The sequence below is a fragment of the Salvelinus fontinalis genome, chromosome 9 (assembly GCF_029448725.1).
Source record: "Salvelinus fontinalis isolate EN_2023a chromosome 9, ASM2944872v1, whole genome shotgun sequence".
NCBI classification, from domain to species: domain Eukaryota; kingdom Metazoa; phylum Chordata; class Actinopteri; order Salmoniformes; family Salmonidae; genus Salvelinus; species Salvelinus fontinalis.
In genome coordinates, this window is record NC_074673.1 from 61,186,003 (window position 1) to 61,209,832 (window position 23,830).

Sequence of the window (23,830 nt, forward strand, 5' to 3'; positions counted from 1 at the left end):
CAGATCGGGACAGACGGGCAGCTCTGACGGATCGGGACAGACGGGCAGCTCTGACGGCTCGGGACAGACGGGCGACTCAGATGACACTGGGCAGGCAGGCAGCTCAGACAGCGCTGGGCAGGCAGGCAGTTCAGACAGCGCTGGGCAGGCAGGCAGTTCAGGCAGCGCTGGGCAGGCAGGCAGCTCAGGCAGCGCTGGGCAGGCAGGCAGTTCAGGCAGCGCTGGGCAGGCAGGTACACCTGTAGGGAGGAGACGGAGAGACAGCCTTGTGCGGGGGGCTGCCACCGGAGGACTGGTACGTGGAGGTGGCACGGATATACCGGACCGTGAAGGAGGACACGCGCTCTTGAGCACCGAGCCTGCCCAACCATACCAGGTTGAATGGTCCCCGTAGCCCTGCCAGTGCGGCGAGGTGGAATAGCCCGCACTGGGCTATGCTGGCGAACCGGGGACACCATTTGTAAGGCTGGTGCCATGTACGCCGGCCCGAGGAGACGCACTGGAGACCAGATGCGTTGGGCCGGCTTCATGACACCCGGCTCGATGCCCAACCTAGCCCTACCAGTGCGGCGAGGTGGAATAGCCCGCACTGGGCTAAGCACGCGTACTGGGGACACCGTGCGCTCCACCGCATAACACGGTTTCTGACCAGTACGACGCCCTCTCACTCCACGGTAAGCACGGGGAGTTGGCTCTGGTCTCCTACCCGGCTTTGCCACACTCCGCGTGTGCCCCCCCCAATAAATTTTTGGGTCTGACTCTCGGGCTCCAAACCGCGTCACCGCGCTGCCTCCTCATACCAGCGCCTCTCTGCCTTCGCTGCCTCCAACTCTGCCTTTGGACGGCGATATTCCCCTGGCTGAGCCCAGGGTTCTTTGCCGTCCAGGATCTCTTCCCAAGTCCAGGAGTCCTGGGTTTTTGGCCGCTGCTGCTGTTGCTGCCCTTTTCCACTCTGCTTGGTCCTTTGGTGGTGGGTATTTACATAGACAACCCACCCCAACTCACGCCCTGACCATACTAACTAAATACAAAATAAGGGAATATAAGGTCAGGAATGTGACAAATCAAATATTTGTTTTATATATTGCTTGATACTTCAAGAGGTCTTAAAATTCAAAATCAAATAGCTTTATGATCCTTGGTATGACCGAATTAAAACAATTCCATATGTTAGCTTAGTACCCTGGGTACTAAGGAACTATACTGAACAAAAATATAAATGCAACATGTAAAGTGAGCTGAAATATAACATCCCAGAAATTTGTCATCAGAGCTGTCATCAAGCCTAGGGGTGGCTATTTGAAGAATTTCAAATATAAAATAAATTTTTATTTGTTTAACACTTTTTTGGTTACTACATGATTCCATATGTGTTATTTCATAGTTTTGATGTCTTCACTATTATTCTACAATGTAGAAAATAGTAAAACATTTAAGAAAAACTTTTGACCGGTAGTGTATTATGGAAACGTAGTATTTTGATGCTAGAACAGGGTGAGATAAATATGATGAGATAAAATTCAATAAATATCATATTGTTTGGCACATTATCTACGATATTCATTGCCAACTTTAATTACACCTTTCATTTCAGAGAATAAAAAGTCTAAAACCCAGTCTCCTTGGATCTCCAAAACATGTTTGTAGGAAAAAAAGTATATCAACACAATCTCTTTTTGCCTGCAAAAAAACCCACCACTCCACACAGACTCACAAATGCTCGACCATAGCACCAAGTTAAACCAACACACTATGAACACACACCTTCTAACCACACACACACACACACACACACACACACACACACACACACACACACACACACACACACACACACACACACACACACACACACACACACACACACACACACACACACACACACACACACACACACACACAGACACACACACACACACACACACACACACACACAACCACACACTCTCTCTCTCTCCCCACCCTGTGGTGGCTTCTTGTTGTAAGCACAGTGATATTCTGACCCACTGCAGAATCCTATTCTTTACAGCCGATGACATCAGTGACATGTAAAGCTCTCTGGCATTGTCCAGTCTATTGGAGCTCTTTAGTAATTTAATCGTCAGTTAAATGGCCATGGGCTACAGGGATAAAAACTAAAGTCAGCAACTGGTCAGCAAATCACAATTGAAAGCTTTAAATAGGGGAATTGCTCCGTAAGCAATGCATGCTGGGGGCATTGTGGAGCTGCTGCTCAGGCAGAGGGGAGGCAACTAGGAGCGATGTTGTGGTTAGAATATATTTAATACAGTCCCATTATGGGATCTGTAAATATTACATTTGTTCTAAACTAGACAGAGAGAGAGAGAAAAAAATACTCTAGAATTACACACAAATAAAATACCTTATAACGTAATCCATTTGTAAACAGCTTTTAGGCTGAGTTTCTGTACAGCACTTTGTGACATCAGCTGATGTAAGAAGGGCTTTATAAATACATTTGATTGATTGATTGAACTGGGGAATATAAGTGGATTTAATTTAGAGTCACCTGAATGATCTTAGCGGACCAAGCTCCAAGCTAATGCAAACAGAGCGTAGGCTGTCGAATCAAATGCCACAGTGTGTAAAATCTGAAATGTGATTGACTGGAGATATACTAGTAAACCCCTGAATGTGATTCATATCTAGATGTAAGCTCAGCTTGATCTTTTCAACTAGGCTTTCAGTATGGAGCACTACTACCATATTATGCTTTTGTGATATAGCCCTGAGTTTTTCCTGGCCACGTTACCCGACCAGGGAAAAGTCCGGGTCCTGTAGTTATAAGCTATAAATAAGTAGGCCCTGGAGTTTGTCCCGGTTAGACCAGGTGGTCAGAAAAAATTCAGGCCCTACTTTTTTATAGGATCCCTTGGTTGGCTATGAGGGCAAACGGTCCGTTGCAGCTCAGCGAAAGGCCAGAGAGAATAGACAGAGAGAGACAGTGATACTGTCACCCAGTGTGCCCATACTGTCTGAATGAGAAGCATCTGAAACAATTACAATGGATATGTGAAAGTGCTACTTGCTGGGCAGGGGTGGAGTGGACGGATTCAGTGTACTCAGCAAAACTGATGCTTGTTATTGATACTCATACATACAGTTTGTGTAATAGTTATTGATAATATTACTTCTAAAGGTATGATATTTGAAGAAGAACACATGAGAGTATTTTCCAATTGGTTGTGTGAAAAAGTTTCCCTTTATACAAAAAGCTCTGGAATTGATGACATTTTGAAGGAAATTAGATGTTAAATAAATAATAAAACCCAGGTGATATTTAGGACCAGAGTATTTCATGAATAGTAATTGTGTGGATATATTGAACAATATCAACTGACCTATCACCAACTAAGTTTACATGCGCACGGTATTCCGGATAGTAGCTCATATCCCGCTTAAGGTCTTATTCTGGATAAGCTGTTTACACGCACCTTTGATATCCCATTCATGAGTTTCCCTGTGCCCATGAATAAACAGAATATGCCTAGTTTAAATTAATATGGGTTAAATGAAAAGTAACTGAAATATGGACACTTACTGTAGGCCTATGAACTCTCATATGTAGCGCAATATAATATTAACTCCTGCATAATTATGCATTTCTTGCAGTAAAATGATACAACAAATGTCCATTTTGTCTCGGGAACAGGTGTGGAGAAATATGACCTTTTTCTTTCAGCATCTCTTTAGAAAATGTGAATGCGTGTGTAATGTGTTTTCTTTGACACTGTTCTGCAAGCAGACCGTATTTCAACCACATCTCAAATATGCGCCCAAGATGAACTGAAGTCTTATCGAAAACGCGTTTCATCGCGTTCTCAGTTTTTTATTTTCTTGAACACATTTTGCACAGGACCAATCTTTCCACTGTTTTGGAGTTATTGTGTTTTCTCCCTGATCCCTAAACTAAACAGACAACTTTACCGGTGTTAACTAGATTACTAGCGCATTCATTCTATCGATCGGTTGTTTGCTAAGCCAGCTGGTGCTATCTCAGTCTCCCAGGAAGGCAATGGGCCGTTTCACTACAAAATGTAGGATCTTCATTTGATCACTCTTTTGTTGCTGAGAATTGTCCTGTCTTTTAAAAAGGCTTCTAACGTGTATAATTTACACTTAGAAAATTCAGACTTGATTTGCCCTAAAGAAAAATGTATCAACCCTACAAAAATGTCCATTCATAATATTCCACATAATGATTCACATTTTTTTTTATTTTCCTGCAGTAGCAAACTGGCTCAAATTAAGATCCTACATCTGTATTACCACCACTTCCACTCAGTCCCTCAAGCTGCATTGTGTTTGTGGAAATCCTGTTTAATTAAACCCATCATAAAATAATTCACAATAATGTAACTGGCAAATTGTCCATCCTTTCACATTTGCATAACATAACTGTATTGGAAAAATCATGAATGGATGTTACTTAGCTGACATGTTATCATAAGTAGGCCAATGACGGAGTGTTATTATTTTAAAAAGATTCGAAGGCATGCACACTCTTGTCAAGTATGCTTACTAAAACCCTTCTGGCAACAGTCCTATTTAATCCCCTTGGGTAGAGAGGGAACCTAATATTCAGGTTTCTCCTATTTGGAAAGAGGAGAAGGGTGCGCACACACACACACACACACACACACACACACACACACACACACACACACACACACACACACACACACACACACACACACACACACACCATGCACTTTAGATCCTAGGTAAGATTGAGCAGCAATTCTGATACCTTGATGAATAAGGAGTAGTGTATAGCCAGGCCTACATTTGGCTATTCAGTGGAGTTGATGTGTTTTGGTTTTGAATATAACTAGCTCCTCTGGTGGGGAGGTCGGGTTATGAACAGTAATCTCACAGTGTGCTGTGGGATGCTCCTGTAATCAGGTACCCTGGTGAGTGAGGGAGTATAGGCCTACATTTACTGTGGAGTTACAGTGGAGTTGATGTGTTTTGGTTTTGAATATAACCAGTTATTCTGATGGGAAGTTTATGAATAGTGAACTCCCAGTGTGCTGTCTGTCTGTGGGATGTTCCTGTAATCAACCCCTCCCAGTGAGTGGAGGAACAGCTATCAGGGTAGGGTGTGCCATACGTGACAGAAACTGATAGTTCTGCTACCCCCCTCCCTCCTATCGTCCCTCACAGAAAGATGACCAAGAGAACACACACAGATAGTGAATACAGTAGATAGACAACTAGTTCTCACAGTCTCACGTCAGAATTAGACGTTCATCCATGTTTCTCAAACTTCTATTTTCGGAGTTCTTCCAAATGTAAAAGTGTGAAGTGTTTAAGGTTAAGTTTAGGCATTAACTTCACATTTTTAAGGTTAGGGTTAAAATTAGGAACTAACTCTGAGTGGTTAAGGTAAAGGTTAAGGGTTGGGATAGGCTTAAAACAAGAATAACTTTCTATTGCTGTGGCCAGTTTCCACATCATCTCCCAACGTCCTCAGAATTGTATTTTTATTTATTTATTTAACCTTTATTTAACAAGGCAGAAATGGATGGATGTTGAATACTGACTTGTATCATGAGTGACCTGGCAGAGACTCTATTAATCATGCATTGAGCTTTTGACACATGCTTATATTGTTTTATGCATTTCTTTTTGTTTTTTATGCTTATTTTTTTCAAAAGTTGTGGTATTTAACTATGGAAGAAGTAATATTTCATTTTGAAATAATTGTTATAGTGTGCTGAGAACATTTGATTGATTGAATTGTATAGGCACTTTTAATTATTGTCCTTATTTTTCACAATAGTGTCTGTTGTCAACATAACAATGATGTTTTTAAAAAAATCTTGTAACCTTTTCATGATGAGCATGTCTAAAGACTGCGCTTACTTGTTGAAACACAACCAATATAGAACATTGACAGTTCCAATACAGAATGACAGAGGACTGCAGATGTATTTACATAGTTCACTTGGCTTCCTTTTTTATAACCTTTCCTACATCAATACTGATCTCAGAAGTCTTGATGGGTGAGAGCTCCTACCAGAGCTCTTTAAGGAAAAGGGAGGAAGTAAAAGAAGCATTGACAGACTATTATGACACATGATTATGTACTCCCATCTAGTGGTCAAATATGCAACTACAGTATTATGTTTCTGTAAGGGTAGGTACTGTAAAGGGAGGAATGTATTGCTGTAGGTTGGACTTTGGAGAGAAAGAAGATCAAGATTTGTGAATTTCAAAATAATATATAGAAATATACATACCTAGGATCTCAAAACAAAATAACTTGCAGACTTGTTTTTGTGCTGCTGTGCGTTTTGTTGCCAACCTTACTTTGCTACCTGACAACTTTACGTTTTTTACTTTTTAATTACGTTTATATTTTTAGTTTTTCCCTCACTCAACTTTTTCACTCTGTACGTTTTATCTGGACATGGTTCGTCTGGACTTCCAACAGCCGAAGCTAAGTAGTAACATTAACATGATGCCTTCTAATTGCAGTCGCTGTACTCATAGTATACAGGAGAACGATCGCCTTACGGAGAGGATAGCTGTGCTGCAAGCCCAGCTTCAGATGCAATCGTTAGGCAATGATAATTTAAGTGTAGAAAAGGATGAAACAGCATCTGTGCCACCAGTAAGTACAGATAGTAACGTTAGTATAAATCCCCTCGCACAGTCCCTGCAGCCGGACAACTTTTTCATGGCTTCTGGAGGGAAATGCTCTAGGAATGCTCAACCGGTGTCGCTCATTCAGCCGACAGAAACGTTCAACCGGTTCTCCCCATTAAGCAGCAAGTCGGAGTCAGAGGCCGAGCCTTCTCTGGCCTCTACTCCTCCCGTTACGGGGTCTGAGACGCCGAAGGCTCCCACCATTAGCTCTGACAAATTGAAAACCCTAGTCATTGGCGACTCCATTACCCGCAGTATTAGACTTAAAACGAATCATCCAGCGATCATACACTGTTTACCAGGGGGCAGGGCTACCGACGTTAAGGCTAATCTGAAGATGGTGCTGGCTAAAACTGGCGAGTCTATAGAGTATAGAGATATTGTTATCCACGTCGGCACCAACGATGTTAGGATGAAACAGTCAGAGGTCACCAAGTGCAACATAGCTTCAGCGTGTAAATCAGCTGTGTGACGGCATCGATGTGAAGATGTGACGGCATCGAGTAATTGTCTCTGGCCCCCTCCCAGTTAGGGGGAGTGATAAGCTCTACAGCAGAGTCTCACAACTCAATCGCTGGTTGAAAACTGTTTTCTGCCCCTCCCAAAAGATAGAATTTGTAGATAATTGGCCTTCTTTCTGGGACTCACCCACAAACAGGACCAAGCCTGGCCTGTTGAGGAGTGACGGACTCAATCCTAGCTGGAGGGGTGCTCTCATCTTATCTACGAACATAGACAGGGCTCTAACTCCCTTAGCTCCACAATGAAATAGGGTGCAGGCCAGGCAGCAGGCTGTTAGCCAACCTGCCAGCTTAGTGGAGTCTGCCACTAGCACAGTCAGTGTAGTCAGCTCAGCTATCCCCATTGAGACTGTGTCAGTGCCTCGACCTAGGTTGGGCAAAACTAAACATGGCGGTGTTCGCCTTAGCAATCTCACTAGAATAAAGACCTCATCCATTCCTGCCATTATTGAAAGAGATCGTGATACATCACATCTCAAAATAGGGCTACTTAATGTTAGATCCCTCACTTCAAAGGCAGTTATAGTCAATGAACTAATCACTGATCATAATCTTGATGTGATTGGCCTGACTGAAACATGGCTTAAGCCTGATGAATTTACTGTGTTAAATGGTTACACTAGTGACCATATCCCCCGTGCATCCAGCAAAGGCGGAGGTGTTGCTAACATTTCCGATAGCAAATTTCAATTTACCAACAAAAAAACGACGTTTTCGTCTTTTGAGCATCTAGTCATGAAATCTATGCAGCCTACTCAATCCCTTTTTATAGCTACTGTTTACAGGCCTCCTGGGCCATATACAGCGTTCCTCTCTGAGTTCCCTGAATTCCTATCGGACCTTGTAGTCATAGCAGATAATATTCTAATTTTTGGTGATTTTAATATTCACATGGAAAAGTCCACAGACCCACTCCAAAAGGCTTTCGGAGCCATCATCGACTCAGTGGGTTTTGTCCAACATGTCTCTGGTCCTACTCACTGCCACAGTCATACTCTGGACCTAGTTTTGTCCCATGGAATAAATGTTGTGGATCTTAATGTTTTTCCTCATAACCCTGGACAATCGGACCACCATTTTATTACGTTTGCAATCGCAACAAATAATCTGCTCAGACCCCAACCAAGGAGCATCAAAAGTTGTGCTATAAATTCTCAGACAACCCAAAGATTCCTTGATGCCCTTCCAGACTCCCTCTGCCTACCCAATGACGTCAGAGGACAAAAATCAGTTAATCACCTAACTGAGGAACTCAATTTAACCTTGTGCAATACCCTAGATGCAGTTGCACCCCTAAAAACTAAAAACGATTTGTCATAAGAAACTAGCTCCCTGGTATACAGAAAATACCCGAGCTCTGAAGCAAGCTTCCAGAAAATTGGAACGAAAAGGGCGCCACACCAAACTGGAAGTCTTCCGACTAGCTTGGAAAGACAGTACCGTGCAGTATTGAAGAGCCCTCACTGCTGCTCGATCATCCTATTTTTCCAAATTAATTGAGGAAAATAAGAACAATCCTACATTTATTTTTGATACTGTCGCAAAGCTAACTAAAAACCAGCATTCCCCAAGAGAGGATGGCTTTCACTTCAGCAGTAATAAATTCATGAACTTCTTTGAGGAAAAGATCATGATCAATAGAAAGCAAATTACGGACTCCTCTTTAAATCTGCGTATTCCTCCAAAGCTCAGCTGTCCTGAGTCTGCACAACTCTGCCAGGACCTAGGATCAAGGGAGACACTCAAGTGTTTTAGTAATATATCTCTTGACACAATGATGAAAATAATCATGGCCTCTAAACCCTCAAATCTGCATACTGGACCTTATTCCAACTAAACTACTGAAAGAGCTGCTTCCTGTGCTTGGCCCTCCTATGTTGAACATAATAAACGTCTCTCTATCCACCGGATGTGTACCAAACTCACTAAAAGTGGCAGTAATAAAGCCTCTTTTGAAAAAGCCAAACCTTGACCCAGAAAATATAATAAACTATTGGCGTATATCGAATCTTCCATTCCTCCCTAAAATTTTAGAAAAAGCTGTTGCGCACTGCCTTCCTGAAGACAAACAATGTATACGAAATGCTTCAGTCTGGTTTTAGACCCCATCATAGCACTGAGACTGCACTTGTGAAGGTGGTAAATTACCTTTTAATGGCGTCAGACCGAGGCTCTGCATCTGTCCTCGTGCTCCTAGACCTTAGTGCTGCTTTTGATACCATCGATCACCAAATTATTTTGGTGAGATTGGAAACCCAAATTGGTCTACACGGACAAGTTCTGGCCTGGTTTAGATCTTATCTGTCGGAAAGATATGAATTTGTCTCTGTGAATGGTTTGTCCTCTGACAAATCAACTGTAAATTTCAGTGTTCCTCAAGGTTCCGTTTTAGGACCACTATTGTTTTCACTATATATTTTACCTCTTGGGGATGTCATTCGAAAACATAACTGCTATGCAGTTATGAAATGTACACACAGCTGTACATTTCAATGAAACATGGTAAAGCCCCAAAATTGCCCTCGCTAGAAGCCTGTGTTTCAGACATAAGGAAGTGGATGGCTGTAAACTTTCTACTTTTCTTAATTTAAATTTTACCCCCTTTTTCGTGGTATCCAATTGTTAGAAGTTACTATCTTGTCTCATCGCTACAACTCCCATACGGGCTCGGGAGAGACGAAGGTCGAAAGCCATGCGTCCTCCGAAACACAACCCAACCAAGCCAAGCCAAGCCGCACTGCTTCTTAACACAGCGCGCATCCAACCCGGAAGCCAGCCGCACCAATGTGTTGGAGGAAACACCATGCACCTGGCAACCTTGGTTAGCATGCACTGCGCCCGGCACGCCACAGGAGTCGCTGGTGCCCGATGAGACAAGGATATCCCTACCGGCCAAACCCTCCCTAACCCGGACGACGCTAGGCCAATTGTGCATCGCCCCACAGACCTCCCGGTCGCGGCCGGCTGCGACAGAGCCTGGGCGCGAACCCAGAGTCTCAGCTAGCGCTGCGATGCAGTGCGCGAGACCACTGCGCCACCCGGGAGGCCCCCAAACTTTCTACTTTTAAACTCGGACAAAACAGAGATGCTTGTTCTAGGTCCCAAGAAACAGAGAGATAATCTGTTGAATCTGACAATTAATCTTGATGGTTGTACAGTCGTCTCAAATAAAACTGTGAAGGACCTCTGCGTTACTCTGGACCCTGATCTCTCTTTCAACGAACATATCAAGACTGTTCCATCTACGTAACATTGCAAAAATCAGAAACTTTCTGTACAAAAATGATGCAGAAAAATGAATCCATGTGTAACGTCCTGACCACTGTTCTTATGTGTTTTGCTTGTTTAGTGTTGGTCAGGACGTGAGCTGGGTGGGAATTTTATGTTGTGTGTCTAGTTAGTCTGTTTCTGTGTTCAGCCTAATATGGTTCTCAATCAGAGACAGCTGTCAATCGTTGTCCCTGATTGAGAATCATATATAGGTGGCTTGTTTTGTGTTGGGATTGTGGGTGGTTGTTTCCTGTCTCTGTGTTTGTCTGCACCAGCTAGGACTGTGACGGTTAGTTTGTTTTGTCATTTTGTATAGTGTCTTGTTTTGTGTAAATTAAATAATGGAAAATTACAACGCTGCACATTGGTCCTCAGATCCTTCTCGCCTCTCCTCTCCTGGGGAGGAGGACGACTTAGACTGCCGTTACACCATGCTTTTGTTACTTCTAGGTTAGACTACTGCAATGCTCTACTTTCCGGCTACCCGGATAAAGCACTAAATAAACTTCAGTTTATGCTAAATACGGCTGCTAGAATCCTGACTAGAACCAAAATGTTTTATCATATTACTCCAGTGCTAGCCTCCCTACACTGGCTTCCTGTTAAGATAAGGGCTGATTTAAAGGTTTTACTGCTAACCTACAAAGCATTGCATGGGTTTGCTCCCACCAATCTTTCCGATTTGGTCCTACCGTACATACCTACACGTACGCTACGGTCACAAGACGCAGGCCTCCTAATTGTCCCTAGAATTTCTAAGCAAACAGCTGGAGGCAGGGCTTTCTCCTATAGAGCTCCATTTTTATGGAATGGTCTGCCTACCCATGTAAGAGACGCAGACTCTGTCTCAACCTTTAAGTCTTTACTGAAGACTAATTTCTTCAGTAGGTCATATGATTGAGTGTAGTCTGGCCCAGGAGTGTGAAGGTGAACGGAAAGGCTCTGGAGCAACGAACTGCCCTTGCTGTCTCTGCCTGGCCGGTTCCCCTTTCTCCACTGGGATTCTCTGCCTATAACCCTATTACAGGTGCTGCATCACTGGCTTACTGGTGCTCTTCCATGACGTCCTTAGGAGGGGTGCGTCACTTGAGTGGGTTGAGTCGCTGATGTGGTCTTCCTGTCTGGGTTGGCGCCCCCCTTGGGTTGTGCCGTGGCGGAGATCTTTGTGGACTATACTCGGCCTTGTTTCAGGATGGTAAGTTGGTGGTTGAAGATATCCCTCTAGTGGTGTGGGGGCTGTGCTTTGGCAAAGTGGGTGGGGTTATATCCTTCCTGTTTGGCCCTGTCTGGGGGTATCATCGGATGGGGCCACAGTGTCTTCTGACCCCTCCTGTCTCAGCCTCCAGTATTTATGCTGCAGTAGTTTATGTGTCGGGGGGCTAGGGTCAGTTGGTTATACCTGGAGTACTTCTCCTGTCTTATCCAGTGTCCTGTGTGAATTTAGGTATGCTCTCTCTAATTCTGTCTTTCTCTCTCTGAGGACCTGAGCCCTAGGACCGTGCCTCAGGACTACCTGGCAAGATGACTCCTTGCTGTCCCCAGTCCACCAGACCGTGCTGCTGCCCCAGTTTCAACTGTTCTGCCGGCGGCTATGGAACCCTGACCTGTTCACAGGACGTGCTACCTGTCCCAGACCTGCTGTTTTCAACTCTCTAGAGACAGCAGGAGCGGTAGAGGGACTCTCAATGATCGGCTATGAAAAGCCAACTGACATTTACTCCTGAGGTGCTGACTTGTTGCACCCTCGACAACTACTGTGATTATTATTATTTTACCATGCTGGTCATTTATGAACATTTGAACATCTTGGCCATGTTCTGTTATAATCTCCACCCGGCACAGTCAGAAGAGGACTGGCCACCCCTCATAGCCTGGTTCCTCTCTAGGTTTCTTCCTAGGTTTTGGCCTTTCTAGGGAGTTTTTCCTAGCCACCGTGCTTCTACACCTGCATTGCTTGCTGTTTGGGGTTTTAGGTTTAGGCTGGATTTCTGTACAGCACTTTGATATATCAGCTGATGTAAGAAGGGCTATATAAATACATTTGATTTGATTTATGACTCCAGTATACAGTATTTTCTTCATTCCATAATGATTCAGACTATAACAGCTATTTTCAATCTGTTTAAAAAGTTTTGCATAAAATACGTAATACAGCCAATTATGCTAATATTATTAGCTAAAGGTTTTTAGTAAGCCATAACTAAGGGTCCAAGGACAGTGCCCCCCAAAATTGTAGCCTGAAGGCACAGAGTTTCTAAACTCAGAGGCGCAACATCGCGAAACAGACCAAAGATTTCAGGCCGGAGTTTGGGGTAAGAGAAATGCTATTTCTTTACTTAGTTATTCATTTTCTCGAAATCTAAAGGCACAACCTAGATTCGAGCCAATGTCTTAAGTAGTTGAACATGTTATTACTCCAACCTCGTGAAAGTGACAAACTGACACGTTTTCATTTTCGTCAAAAAACTACTTTAAGTCGGAGTGCCTTTGATTTGACGGCTCACACATGCGCAGTTCGGCACGAGACGGCCTTTGGACCCAATGACGTGTTTCTACGCATGACCTTTGCTAGCCAACTGAGCCATGACATCGCCTACGTGATCGGGGATAATTATTGCAGAAGCAGTTTTAGCCTATCTTCATACTGTACTGTCTTTGCTGAAGGTGTACCCCCGTTCTACAATGCGCGTGCGCTATTCTACAACTAACGATCTGACGTCATTGAAGGATTTTGATTGCCAAATCAGGTCGCTTCTGACATGGACTCAGCACTGAGTTTAGAACATTTCTCCGCGACTTCAAAAGTATAGTTCTTGTGTGAGTTTGAAGAAGTTTGTTACCGCGTCTTCTCTGCTTATTAGGCTACCTTGTTTCAGTGATGGCGTTACATGGCAAAGTGGCTTTAGTGACTGGTGCGGCGGAAGGTTTGGGAAAAGGTTTCTCAGAAATTCTTTTGCAAGAAGGAGCAAAGGTAAGAGTGCGCGTCAGTGTTGTCATCAATGAAACTGGTTTGTTTTTCACTGTCAGAATACATGCTACAATGTGCGTTACGTTTTGTAAATGATTTCTAATATTAAAAGAAAAAAACGTCATCAAAATAGATTTATTCGATGTTACATGATTTTCTTTAGTAAAAGTAATATATTGGTTGTCCTGTATGTTTAGGTAGCCCTGTTGGATATAAATGAGTCAGGGGGGAAGAATTTGAAGGCTGCCTTTGATAAAGAATATGGACCAGACAGAACACTGTTTCTTACCTGCACCGTTGAATCTGAGGAACAACTAAAAGGTAGTGATTTCCGATAATGTTGATGAACAAAGATAAATATTAGGCTACAATTATCGACTTGCCACAACTGAAGTTTCCTCTGGGAAAAATACAATTATTCCAATCTATACATCTTGTTGGAATATGTTTGATGAACTTTGACCAGCAATTGGGTTTTACTTTCCAACACACTCCAGTCATATAGACTACAGAAGTGAGAAGTATAAGCCTACAGCCAGGCTGAAAGTGTGGATCGCCTTCTATGCTGCATTCTTGTGTGCTTTTTTAGGCACACTAATTCCTCAAGGAACAGAACAGTTGTTTATGTAATGTATGGACTATTTACCCTCAAATCAACAGAGTGGTTCCAATGTATTACTACGTAGATTCAAAAAGAAGCTAATACGGTATCTTTGTCAACGCAAAGTTCTGACAGTAATACCGGGAAGGACTTCCCTTCACTAAAGGGTGCGTTTGTAAATTCACTCTGGCTATCTATCCGATTTCATTCTCGTTGGAGTGTGCCAGAGCGTAGAACAACTGATGAATTTACAATCGCTCAAACCCCGTTGAATATGGCCGGTGTCAGTAAACGTCTGAAAAAAAGCGTAATTAAATTGTTTTCAGCAGCACAGTTACAGTCACCAACGCTTGGAATTTCCGGACAATCTAACAACACTCTGAATTTAAGAACGCCCTGAGCGCACTCTGTCACTCCAGATTGAATTTACTAACACACCCAAAATAACAAGTGAGAAGTAAATCCTCTCGCACCCTTTTCTTCACTTTGCAGCTCATGGTGACATTTCTATTTATATTCTGTTGACAGATGCCTTTGAGAAAACGGTAGAGACGTTTGGGGGCTTAGACATCGTCTGCAACAACGCTGGTATCATCGATGAGACGAACTGGGAGAAATGTGTGTCTATAAACCTCGTAAGATTAAGTTTTTTTTTTCTGTTGCATTAGTACGGAGTTTATTCTGAGTCTTCAGGGAAGCTGTTGCCAAAACCAATGTTGGTGGTTAGCTGAGCAGTCGGGAAAAAAGCGTCGAATATTTTGCCTATGAAGTGCTCGTATATAAGATTATACGTGACAGAACTTGTCTTGTCTGTGTAAGATACACACCGTACATATAGAAAACACATGTATGAAAAGTATGTTCAGTGGTTGGTATGAATATGTATTGTCATTGCTGTTCTGATTGTTTTATGGCAGTTATTTTCTTATTTTTCATCTTTTATGACTTTTCCATTTGTATGTCTTGTTTTTATTTTGGGAATACTCTCTTAAATGTTCAGATTGTTTCCATTCCATAATGTTAAGCACATTTGGCTGCTGTACTCTTATGATCATCCTGTGCTGCCCTACAGAATGGAGTGGTGAGAGGCACGTATCTGGCTCTCCAGCACATGAAAAAGCAGAACAGAGGGCAGGGAGGGGTCATCGTCAACGTAGCGTCTATGGCAGGTACAGTGTCCATTTTATGTACTTCCACTTCAGTTATTATAGTGACAATTCAAGAGTTCCTTGGCCTACTCCCGATACCCAAATGGCACTCGATTCACCATCATTTTGGAACATTAAGTGCACAACTTTTGACTAGAGTCCTATGGGCCCTGGTCAAAAGTAGTGCACTAAATAGGGAATAGTGTGCAATTTGGGATGCATATCTTGTGTCTTCAGTTTTGACATCTGACTGAAATGAAGGTTCTCTGCCTTTCCATAGGTCTGGGTCCTCTGCTGACTGCTCCCATCTACACAGCCACCAAACACGGGGTGGTGGGGTTCAGTCGGGCTATGGCGGTATGTCCCTCTTAGAATCAGGAAATGGTGTGTTCCACTCGGTCTTTAGCAGCTGCAGAGGTCAAACAAACAGATGTTTTGACAACAGCCTTCATCATTCTCTCCACCCAGGGGTGAGACACTGATCACAGGGGCATCTAAAGGCAGGAGGATTGGGAAAAGCAAATGGCCAGGAGTTTCTACAGTAATAGGTTCTACCAAGGGCCTTGAGTTTTTCCTTGCAAGGCCACATGGTCAGGAAAAACTCGGGGTTCTAGGCATGGGGGCGTAGACAATTTCTCAGTGTGACTTCACATGCTTATTTTGATCATGCACTGTGTGAAGTCAATTGATTCCAAAGAGCCAGAGTATGTAGATTATTAGACTATTAGGACACAATTAGGATTTGTCCCAAATGTGGCGTCTCTATGGGCCCTGGTCAAAAGTAGTGCACAATAGGGTGCCATTTGGGATGCACCACAGGTTTGATTTAGATCCTTCAGAGCACTTAAGTATCTTTGAGTAAAAGCAGACATCAGATCAGAAAGGCGATTGCTTATATCTCTGCAGCACAGACAACCAGGGTAACAAAAATGACATCTCCTTTTCCTGCTATCTGCTGCATTTGCATTGTAACTGTGAGAGAACGTGGTAGCGGGACATTTGATCATTTGCACAGGAAAACCACAATAAAAATAATAGCTGAACGTTAGTTCCTCATGCTCAATTTTGGTTCCCTGTGTCAGTGGACAGTAAACGGGGACTGATGCTTGTGTGTGTTTTCTGACAGGATGTCTCTTGTTTGTGTGACTACGGGGTGCGAATTAATGTCCTCTGCCCTGCATTCGTCCAAACCGCCATCCTCTCCTCCCTGAGTTCAGAGGCGACTGCGGGACAGTTCGCAGGTCTGAGGGGAGTGGCAGAGAAACTACTGGAAAAGTTTGGTGTGCTTGAGTGAGTCTATCCTCCCCAGCCCCTTTCATTAGACGGGCAGTGTTTGGTTCGTTACCCCCACCCCATGTAGCCTACTACAGCACAGAAGCACACACACTTACAATGAACACTAACACATTTAGAGCAGTGAACAAACTACCTACTAAACTACAGTGTTGTGGTGATTTACACAATGACAGTATGCTACAAAATCGCATCCCACAAACAAATAGACGTTAATACCTTGCGTGGTTTGTAAGACAGTCAACTGATAACAATCCAGAATATTGCTCCATTACCCATACCATCCAGAGAATTCACTAGTAACAACAGGGGCTTGTCAGTGTTGCAACCTGTAGGCAGGTTTGTGTGCTCCGTGCTCACTGCTATGTAGGGAAGAGCGGAGCGGGTTGATCTGTTTTACAGTATGCTAAGGGCGTGTTGTCACATGTTTCGTTTCAGAGTCTCCGAGGTAGCCAAGAACTTCTTGAAGCTGGTGACGGATGAGAGTCGAAACGGAGAGGCCCTTTTGGTACAGAAGGAGGGAGCTTCATATGTAACGTTTCCCCAATTGGCTTCCCAGCTGCCCAGTATCCTTGCCCCATCTCTGTAGCAGAATCCCGCCCCCAGCTAGGTGGTATGTCTGCAGTCTAACACAAGGCCTGGACCTGTGTGTTCTGGTGTTCTGGACCTGTTGCTTGTATGAAATAACTATTGTGTAAACAACATGATTGTATTATCACCTCCCACTATATAAGGGACATGTAACCATTTACTCTTCGAGTTCTTCCCTGTGAAATCAGAGATCTCATTCTCGCAGCTGCATGATTAAAGATTTTTCTATTATACAATTACAGTTTTTTTTGATTGCTTATGCACGATTTTCAAAACAGGGCCCATGTTTTCAAAACACTACACCCAATTAGCAAAACACTACAGATCCTTTGCAAAATGAAACACTCTTGTAAAAACTATACACTTCTTTTTAAAAACCACACTTTGTTACCATATGAAACACACACGTTTCACATTACTATACTCTGCACGAGTTACACTCTGCTGTGATAAACCTAAAACACTTATAGCACTTCTACTTCCCTATGATTAGATTAGGCTACTATCAACAAAGTACAAATATAATGTAAATTCACCAAACACTACACAAGACCAATGTTGCAGACTGAAGAAACTCAGTTATTTCTCAACACGCCCAAAATGTTGACATGGAGATCCATAATACTGTAACCAAACGTCACTTTACGTATTGTAAGTTCCAAAAAATAAAATAACTAGACATTGTCTCTTCGCCTAGCTGGATCTGGCCAGAGAATTTCATCAACATCGCAGGCAATGTTGTCATTAGCAAGACACCTTGGAAAGAAACGTCTTGAATGACGAATCCATCCTTGCATTGCTGCTACCTCCATCTGGTCACAGGCCTCCTCCATGGCTTGGATGAGGGGTACCTCAGCCTGGAGACGGAGATCATATACCTTCCACCGCCATGCCGAGAAAAACTCTTCTATAGGGTTGAGGAATGGAGAGTATGGTGGAAGATATAGGACGGTGAAATGTGGATGTTGCTGAAACCAGTTCTGAACCAGAGCAGAGCGGTGGAAAGACACATTGTCCCAGACAACAATGTATTGCATATGATCGATTTGATTTGCTGCTGTTATGTTTTGCAATTGGTCCAAGAATGTAAGTATGAGTGCTGTGTTGTAAGGGCCCATATGGGCATGGCGGTGGAGGACCCTATTCTGTGTAATGGCTGCACAAAGTGTTATATTACCCCCACGTTGCCCTGGGACATTGACTATAGCCCTGTGGCCAATGATGTTTCTTCCCCTCCTTCGTGTTCACGTCAGGTTGAACCCAGCCTCATCTACGTAAATGAACTCATGCTGGCTCTCCTCTCCATCCATTCGTAAAACTCTGAAAAACAGTGTCAGGCAAAATTGTGTAGTTCAGTGTAGATCTAGTATACATATTACAGTACAGTAAAAGATTATGAGACAGTATGCAAGATCACACTGCTAAAGTGAATACATACCTCTGCATAATCATGCCGCAGTCGTTTCACCCTTTCGGAATTGCGCTCGAAAGGCACTCGATAAATTTGCTTCATTTGAATATGTTTGTTTTTTTAGGATGCGTGCCAGTGTTGATATTGAGACCTGATGGATATCGTTGAAAATGGCGTGGTTATTGACAATGTTAGCTTGGAGCTGCTTGAGTGTTATAGCATTGTTGGCCTAAACCATGTTTACTATCTCCCTCTCTTGCTATTCTGTGAACATAGGAGGCCTTCCCCCTTGTCGTCCCTGACCCTCAAGCCTATGTAGAAAAAAACCCAGTATACAATAGTACAGTAATTTCACAGGAAAAGGTAACAGAAGTGCTGATAGTGCATAGAATACAGTACTGTAAGCAGTTACTGAAACCGTGCAGATGTTTTTGATATAATGATATTTTTACAATACCTATTTTCCAGTCAAAATGTTCTCATCACACTTGCCACTGTATATCGGCTTAGATTTGGCTGTACTCGCAGTCCAGCCTCCCTCAACGTCAGGCCGTGGTTGACAACGTGGTCAACCAGTGTTGCGCAGATCTCATTTGTCAGATTCGGTCCTGTTTGAGCACCTTCTTGTCTTCCTCTTCCTCATCCTCCTCGTTCTCCTCCTCGTCCTCCTCCTCCTCGTCTTACTCTTTCTCTGACTCTTTCCATTGTGCTTGAAGACCGATGAACTCACCTGCTGCTTTTTATAGTGCTTATACACCTGATTGGTGTGTCTACAATTAAGCAAACGAGTGTTTGCACACCTGATGACTGTGTTGAACCAATTGATTGGACGGTGTGGTAATTTGACAGTCAGTGCTTTGGTATTGCAAGGATGTGACTTCATGATAGATTTTTGTGTGTAATGTGTGTTTAGTGTTTTGCAAATCACTGTGTGTAGAGTTTTGCAACAAGTGTGAGGTTGACAATGTGCTTATAGTTGTGCAAATATGGGCCGATGTTTTGCTTCTTGAGTGTAAGGTTTTGCTAATAGTGTACTACTTTTAATTTTAGTGTGTAAGCAATCCAAAAAACCAGTAAATGGTCTCTGCCTTAATCTTTCGATTGAGTTTTCCATAACCTTTGGTGCCGTGACCCAGATGAGAGTGACCTGACTTTTTCCATCCGTTACGCTCATTTGGTCCGAGACATCCCTCTGGCCACAAAAGCCCCAAGCATCCCGGAGTCGCCTCCTCACTTTTGACATTGAGACAGGTGTTTTGCAGGTACTATTTAATGATGCTGCCAGTTGAGGACTTATGAAGCGTCTGTTTCTCAAACTAGACACTCTAATGTACTTGTCCTCTTGCTCAGTTGTGCACTGGGGCCTCCCACTCTTTCTATTCTGGTTAGAGCCAGTTTGCGCTGTTCTGTGACGGGAGTAGTACACCGCGTTGTACCAGATCTTCAGTTTCTTGGCAATTTCTCACATGGAATAACCTTCATTTCTCAGAACAAGAATAGACTGATGAATTTCAGAAGAAAGTAATTTATTTCTGGCCATTTTGATCCTGTAAACGAACCCACAAATGCTGATGCTCCAGATACTCAACTAGTCTAAAGAAGGCCAGTTTTATTTCTTCTTTAATCTGAACAACAGTTTTCAGCTTTGCTAACATAATTGCAAAAGGGTTTTCTAATGATCAATTAGCCTTATAAAATGTATAAACTTGGATTAGCTAATACAACATGCCATTGGAACACAGGAGTGATGGTTGCTGATAATGGGCTTCTTTACGCCTATGTAGATATTCCATAAAAATCTGCTGTTTTCAGATACAATTGTTAATGTTGTAAATGACAATGTCTACACTATTTCTGATCAATTTAATGTTAATGGACAAAAAATGTGCTTTTCTTTCAAAAACAAGGACATTTCTAAGTGACCCCAAACTTTTGAAAGGTAGTGTAAGTATTCAGACCTTTTGCTATCAGACTCAAAATTGGGCTCCGGTGCATCCTGTTTCCATTGATCGTCCTTGATGTTTCTACAACTTGATTGGAGTCCACCTTTGCTAAATTCAATTGATTGGACACACACCTGTCTATATAAGGTCCCACCATTGACAGTGCATGTCAGAGCAAAAACCAAGCCATGAGGTCAAAGGAATTGTCCGTAGAGTTCCGAGACAGGATTGTGTCAAGAAACAGATCTGGGGAAGGGTACCAAAACATTTCTGCAGCATTGAGGGTCCCCAAGAACACAGTGGCCTCCATCATTCTTAAATGTAAGAAGTTTGGAACTACCAGGACTCTTCCTAGAGCTGGCCCGGCCAATCGGGGGAGAAGGGCCTTGGTCAGGGAGGTGACCAAGAACCCGATGGTCACTGACAGCGCTCCAGAGTTCCTCTCTGGAGATGGGAGAAGCTTCCAGAAGGACAACCATCTCTGCAGCACTCCACCAATCAGGCCTTTATGGTAGAGTGCCCAGACGGAAGCCACTCCTCAGTACAAGGTCATTGACAGCCTGCTTGGAGTTTTCCAAAAGGAACCTAAAGACTCTAACCATGAAAAACAAGATTCTCTGGTCTGATGAAACCAAGATTGAACTCTTTTTGGCCTGATTGCCAAGTGTTATGTCTGGGGAAACCTGGCATCATCCCTACGGTGAAGCATGGTGATGGCAGCATCATGCTGTGGGGATGTTTTTCAGCGGCAAGGACTGGGAGACTGGTCAGGATCGAGGGAAAGATAAACGGAGCAAAGTACAGAGAGATCCTTGACGAAAACCTGCTCCAGAGTGCTCAGGACTTCAGACTGGTGTGAATGGCATCCCTGTGAACAGAAGTTATCATGTTTGTTTTTAAACCTTACAATGGGGGTAAAAGCAAAACATTGTTTGGGAGTGATCCATGTGTGTTAGCAGGAGGGATTGAGAGGGTTTTCCTATTGGAAAGAATCGGGGGCAAGACTTTTGTTTTAACCTCTGATGGTCCTCCCCCATAATTTGTTGGGCCATCTAAAGCTAATTTCCAGAATTTTTACACAATCCTGTATTAATTATGGATCCCCATTAGCTGCTGCCAAAGCAGTAGCTACTCTTCCTGGGGTCCAGCAAAATTAAGGCAGTTTATACAATTTTAAAACATTACAATACATTCATTGATTTCACAACACACTGTGTGCCCTCAGGCCCCTACTCCGCCACGACCACATATCTACAGTACTAAATCCATGAGTATGTATAGTGCGTATGTTATTGTGTGTGCGTATGCATGTCTGACAATGTTTGTTGCTTCACAGTCCCTGTTGTTCCATAAGCTGTTTTTTAAATCTAATTTTACTGCTTGTGTCAGTTACTTGATGTGGAATAGAGTTCCATGTAATCATGGCTCTATGTAGTACTGTGTGCCTCCCGTAGTCTGTTCTGTACTTTGGGACTGTGAAAAGACCTCTTGTGGCATGTCTTGGGGGGTATGCATGGGTGTCCGAGCTGTGTTCCAGTAGTTTAGACAGACAGCTCGGTCCATTCAACATGTCAATACCTCTCATAAAAGTAGTGATGAAGTCAATCTCTCCTCCACTGTCAGCCAGGAGAGATTGACATGCATATTATTAATATTAGCTCCCTGTGTACATCCAAGGGCCAGCAGTGCTGCCCTGTTCTGAGCCAATTGCAATTTTCCCAATACCTTTTTTGTGGCACCTGACCACACAACTGAACAGTAGTCAAGGTGCGACAAAACTAGGGCCTGCAGGACCTGCCTTGTTGATAGTGTTAAGAAGGCAGAGCATCCCTTTATTATAGACAGACTTCTCCCCATCTTAGCTACTACCGCATCAATATGTTTTGACCATGACAGTTTACAATCTAGTTTTACTCCAAGCAGTTTAGTCATCTCAACTTGCTCAATTTCCACATTATTTATTACAAGATTAGTTGAGGTTTAGTGAGTTTTGTTCCAAATACAGTGCTTTTAGTTTTAGAAATATTTTGGGTTAACTTATTCCTTGCCACCCACTCTGAAACTAACTGCAGCTCTTTGAGTGTTGCAGTCATTTCAGTTGCTGTAGTAGCTGATGTGTATAGTATTGAGTCATCAGCATACATAGAAACTCTGGCTTTACTCAGTCAGTGGCATGTCGTTTAGTAAAAATTGAAAAAAGCAAGGGGCCTAAACAGCTACCCTGGGGAATTCCTGATTCTAACTGGATTATATTTTATAGGCTTCCATTAAAGAACACCCTCTGTGTTCTGTTAGACAAGTAACTCTTTATCCACATTATAGCAGGGGGTGTCAGTCAATCATCATTAATTTGTCTAAGTGCTGTGCTTGTTGAGTGTTTTTCCTTATAAGCATGCTGAAATTCTGTTGTTAATTTGTTTACTGTAAAATAGCATTGTATCTGGTCAAAATATTTTTCCCAGAAGTTTACTAAGGGTTGGTAACAGGCTGATTGGTTGACTATTTGAGCCAGTAAAGGGGGCTTTACTGTTCTTGGGTAGCAGAATGACTTTAGCTTCCCTCCAGGCCTGAGGGCACACGCTCTCTATTAGGTTTACATTGAAGATGTGGCAATATCGTCTGCTATTATCCTCAGTAATTTTCCATCTAGATTGTCTGACCCTGGTGGCTTGTCATTGTTGATAGACAACAATCATTTTTTCATCTCTTCCACACTGACTTTACAGAATTAAAAAGTACAATTCTTGTCTTTCATAATTTGGTCCTATATACTTGGATGTGTAGTGTCAGTGTTTGTTGCTGGCATGTCATCCCTAAGTTCGCTTATCTTTCCAATGAAAACGTCATTAAAGTATTTTGCAATATCAGTGGGCTTTGATGATTCAATAAATGAAGGAGTTGGCTTTTTTCCCAAATATTTCATTTAAGGTGCCCCAAAGCTTTTTACTATCATTCTTTATATCATTTCTTAGTTTCATAGTGTAGTTACTTTTTATTTAGCATATCGGTTGATATAGCCCAGTAATATAATATAAGGGCCATGTGAGAATCTCTGGTAATTTAACTTAAGAAATAAGTTATTTTTGCACATTTGATATTGCCGATTGTTGGGAACATGGCTGGTAAGTGAGCTGCGCCTAAAATAACATTGTGACACTGCGGTTGGGTTTGGGACCAGTTCTTGCGGGAAGAGGGTGGGATTAGGACAGTAAACCAGCGGGTGCGGGCGGGAGTGGGATGAAGAAATCGGTCACAGGCCGAATTATTACTGTCAGTGTGAAAAGTAGGGAATTAGCTAGGGATACTGACAGATCAATAACGTTACACTGACTACGGTAATATAACTCACATTGCACTGAAAAAACGTCAGAATATCAATCTTCAATCGTTGGCCGATGGTTTCATCGTT

General features: G+C 42.9%; 1 protein-coding gene across 1 annotated transcript; it reads left to right on the forward strand.

The window, feature by feature from the left end:
• The first annotated feature begins 13,137 nt into the window (after positions 1–13,137).
• On the forward strand, positions 13,138–17,303 carry zgc:56585 (uncharacterized protein LOC393297 homolog). The gene is made up of 7 exons (XM_055935008.1): positions 13,138–13,437; positions 13,632–13,755; positions 14,564–14,670; positions 15,108–15,204; positions 15,464–15,540; positions 16,310–16,473; positions 16,915–17,303. The coding sequence occupies exons 1-7, from the start codon at positions 13,345–13,347 to the stop codon at positions 17,063–17,065; spliced, it is 813 nt and encodes a 270-aa protein (XP_055790983.1). The 5' UTR covers positions 13,138–13,344; the 3' UTR covers positions 17,066–17,303.
• The last annotated feature ends 6,527 nt before the right edge of the window (positions 17,304–23,830 follow it).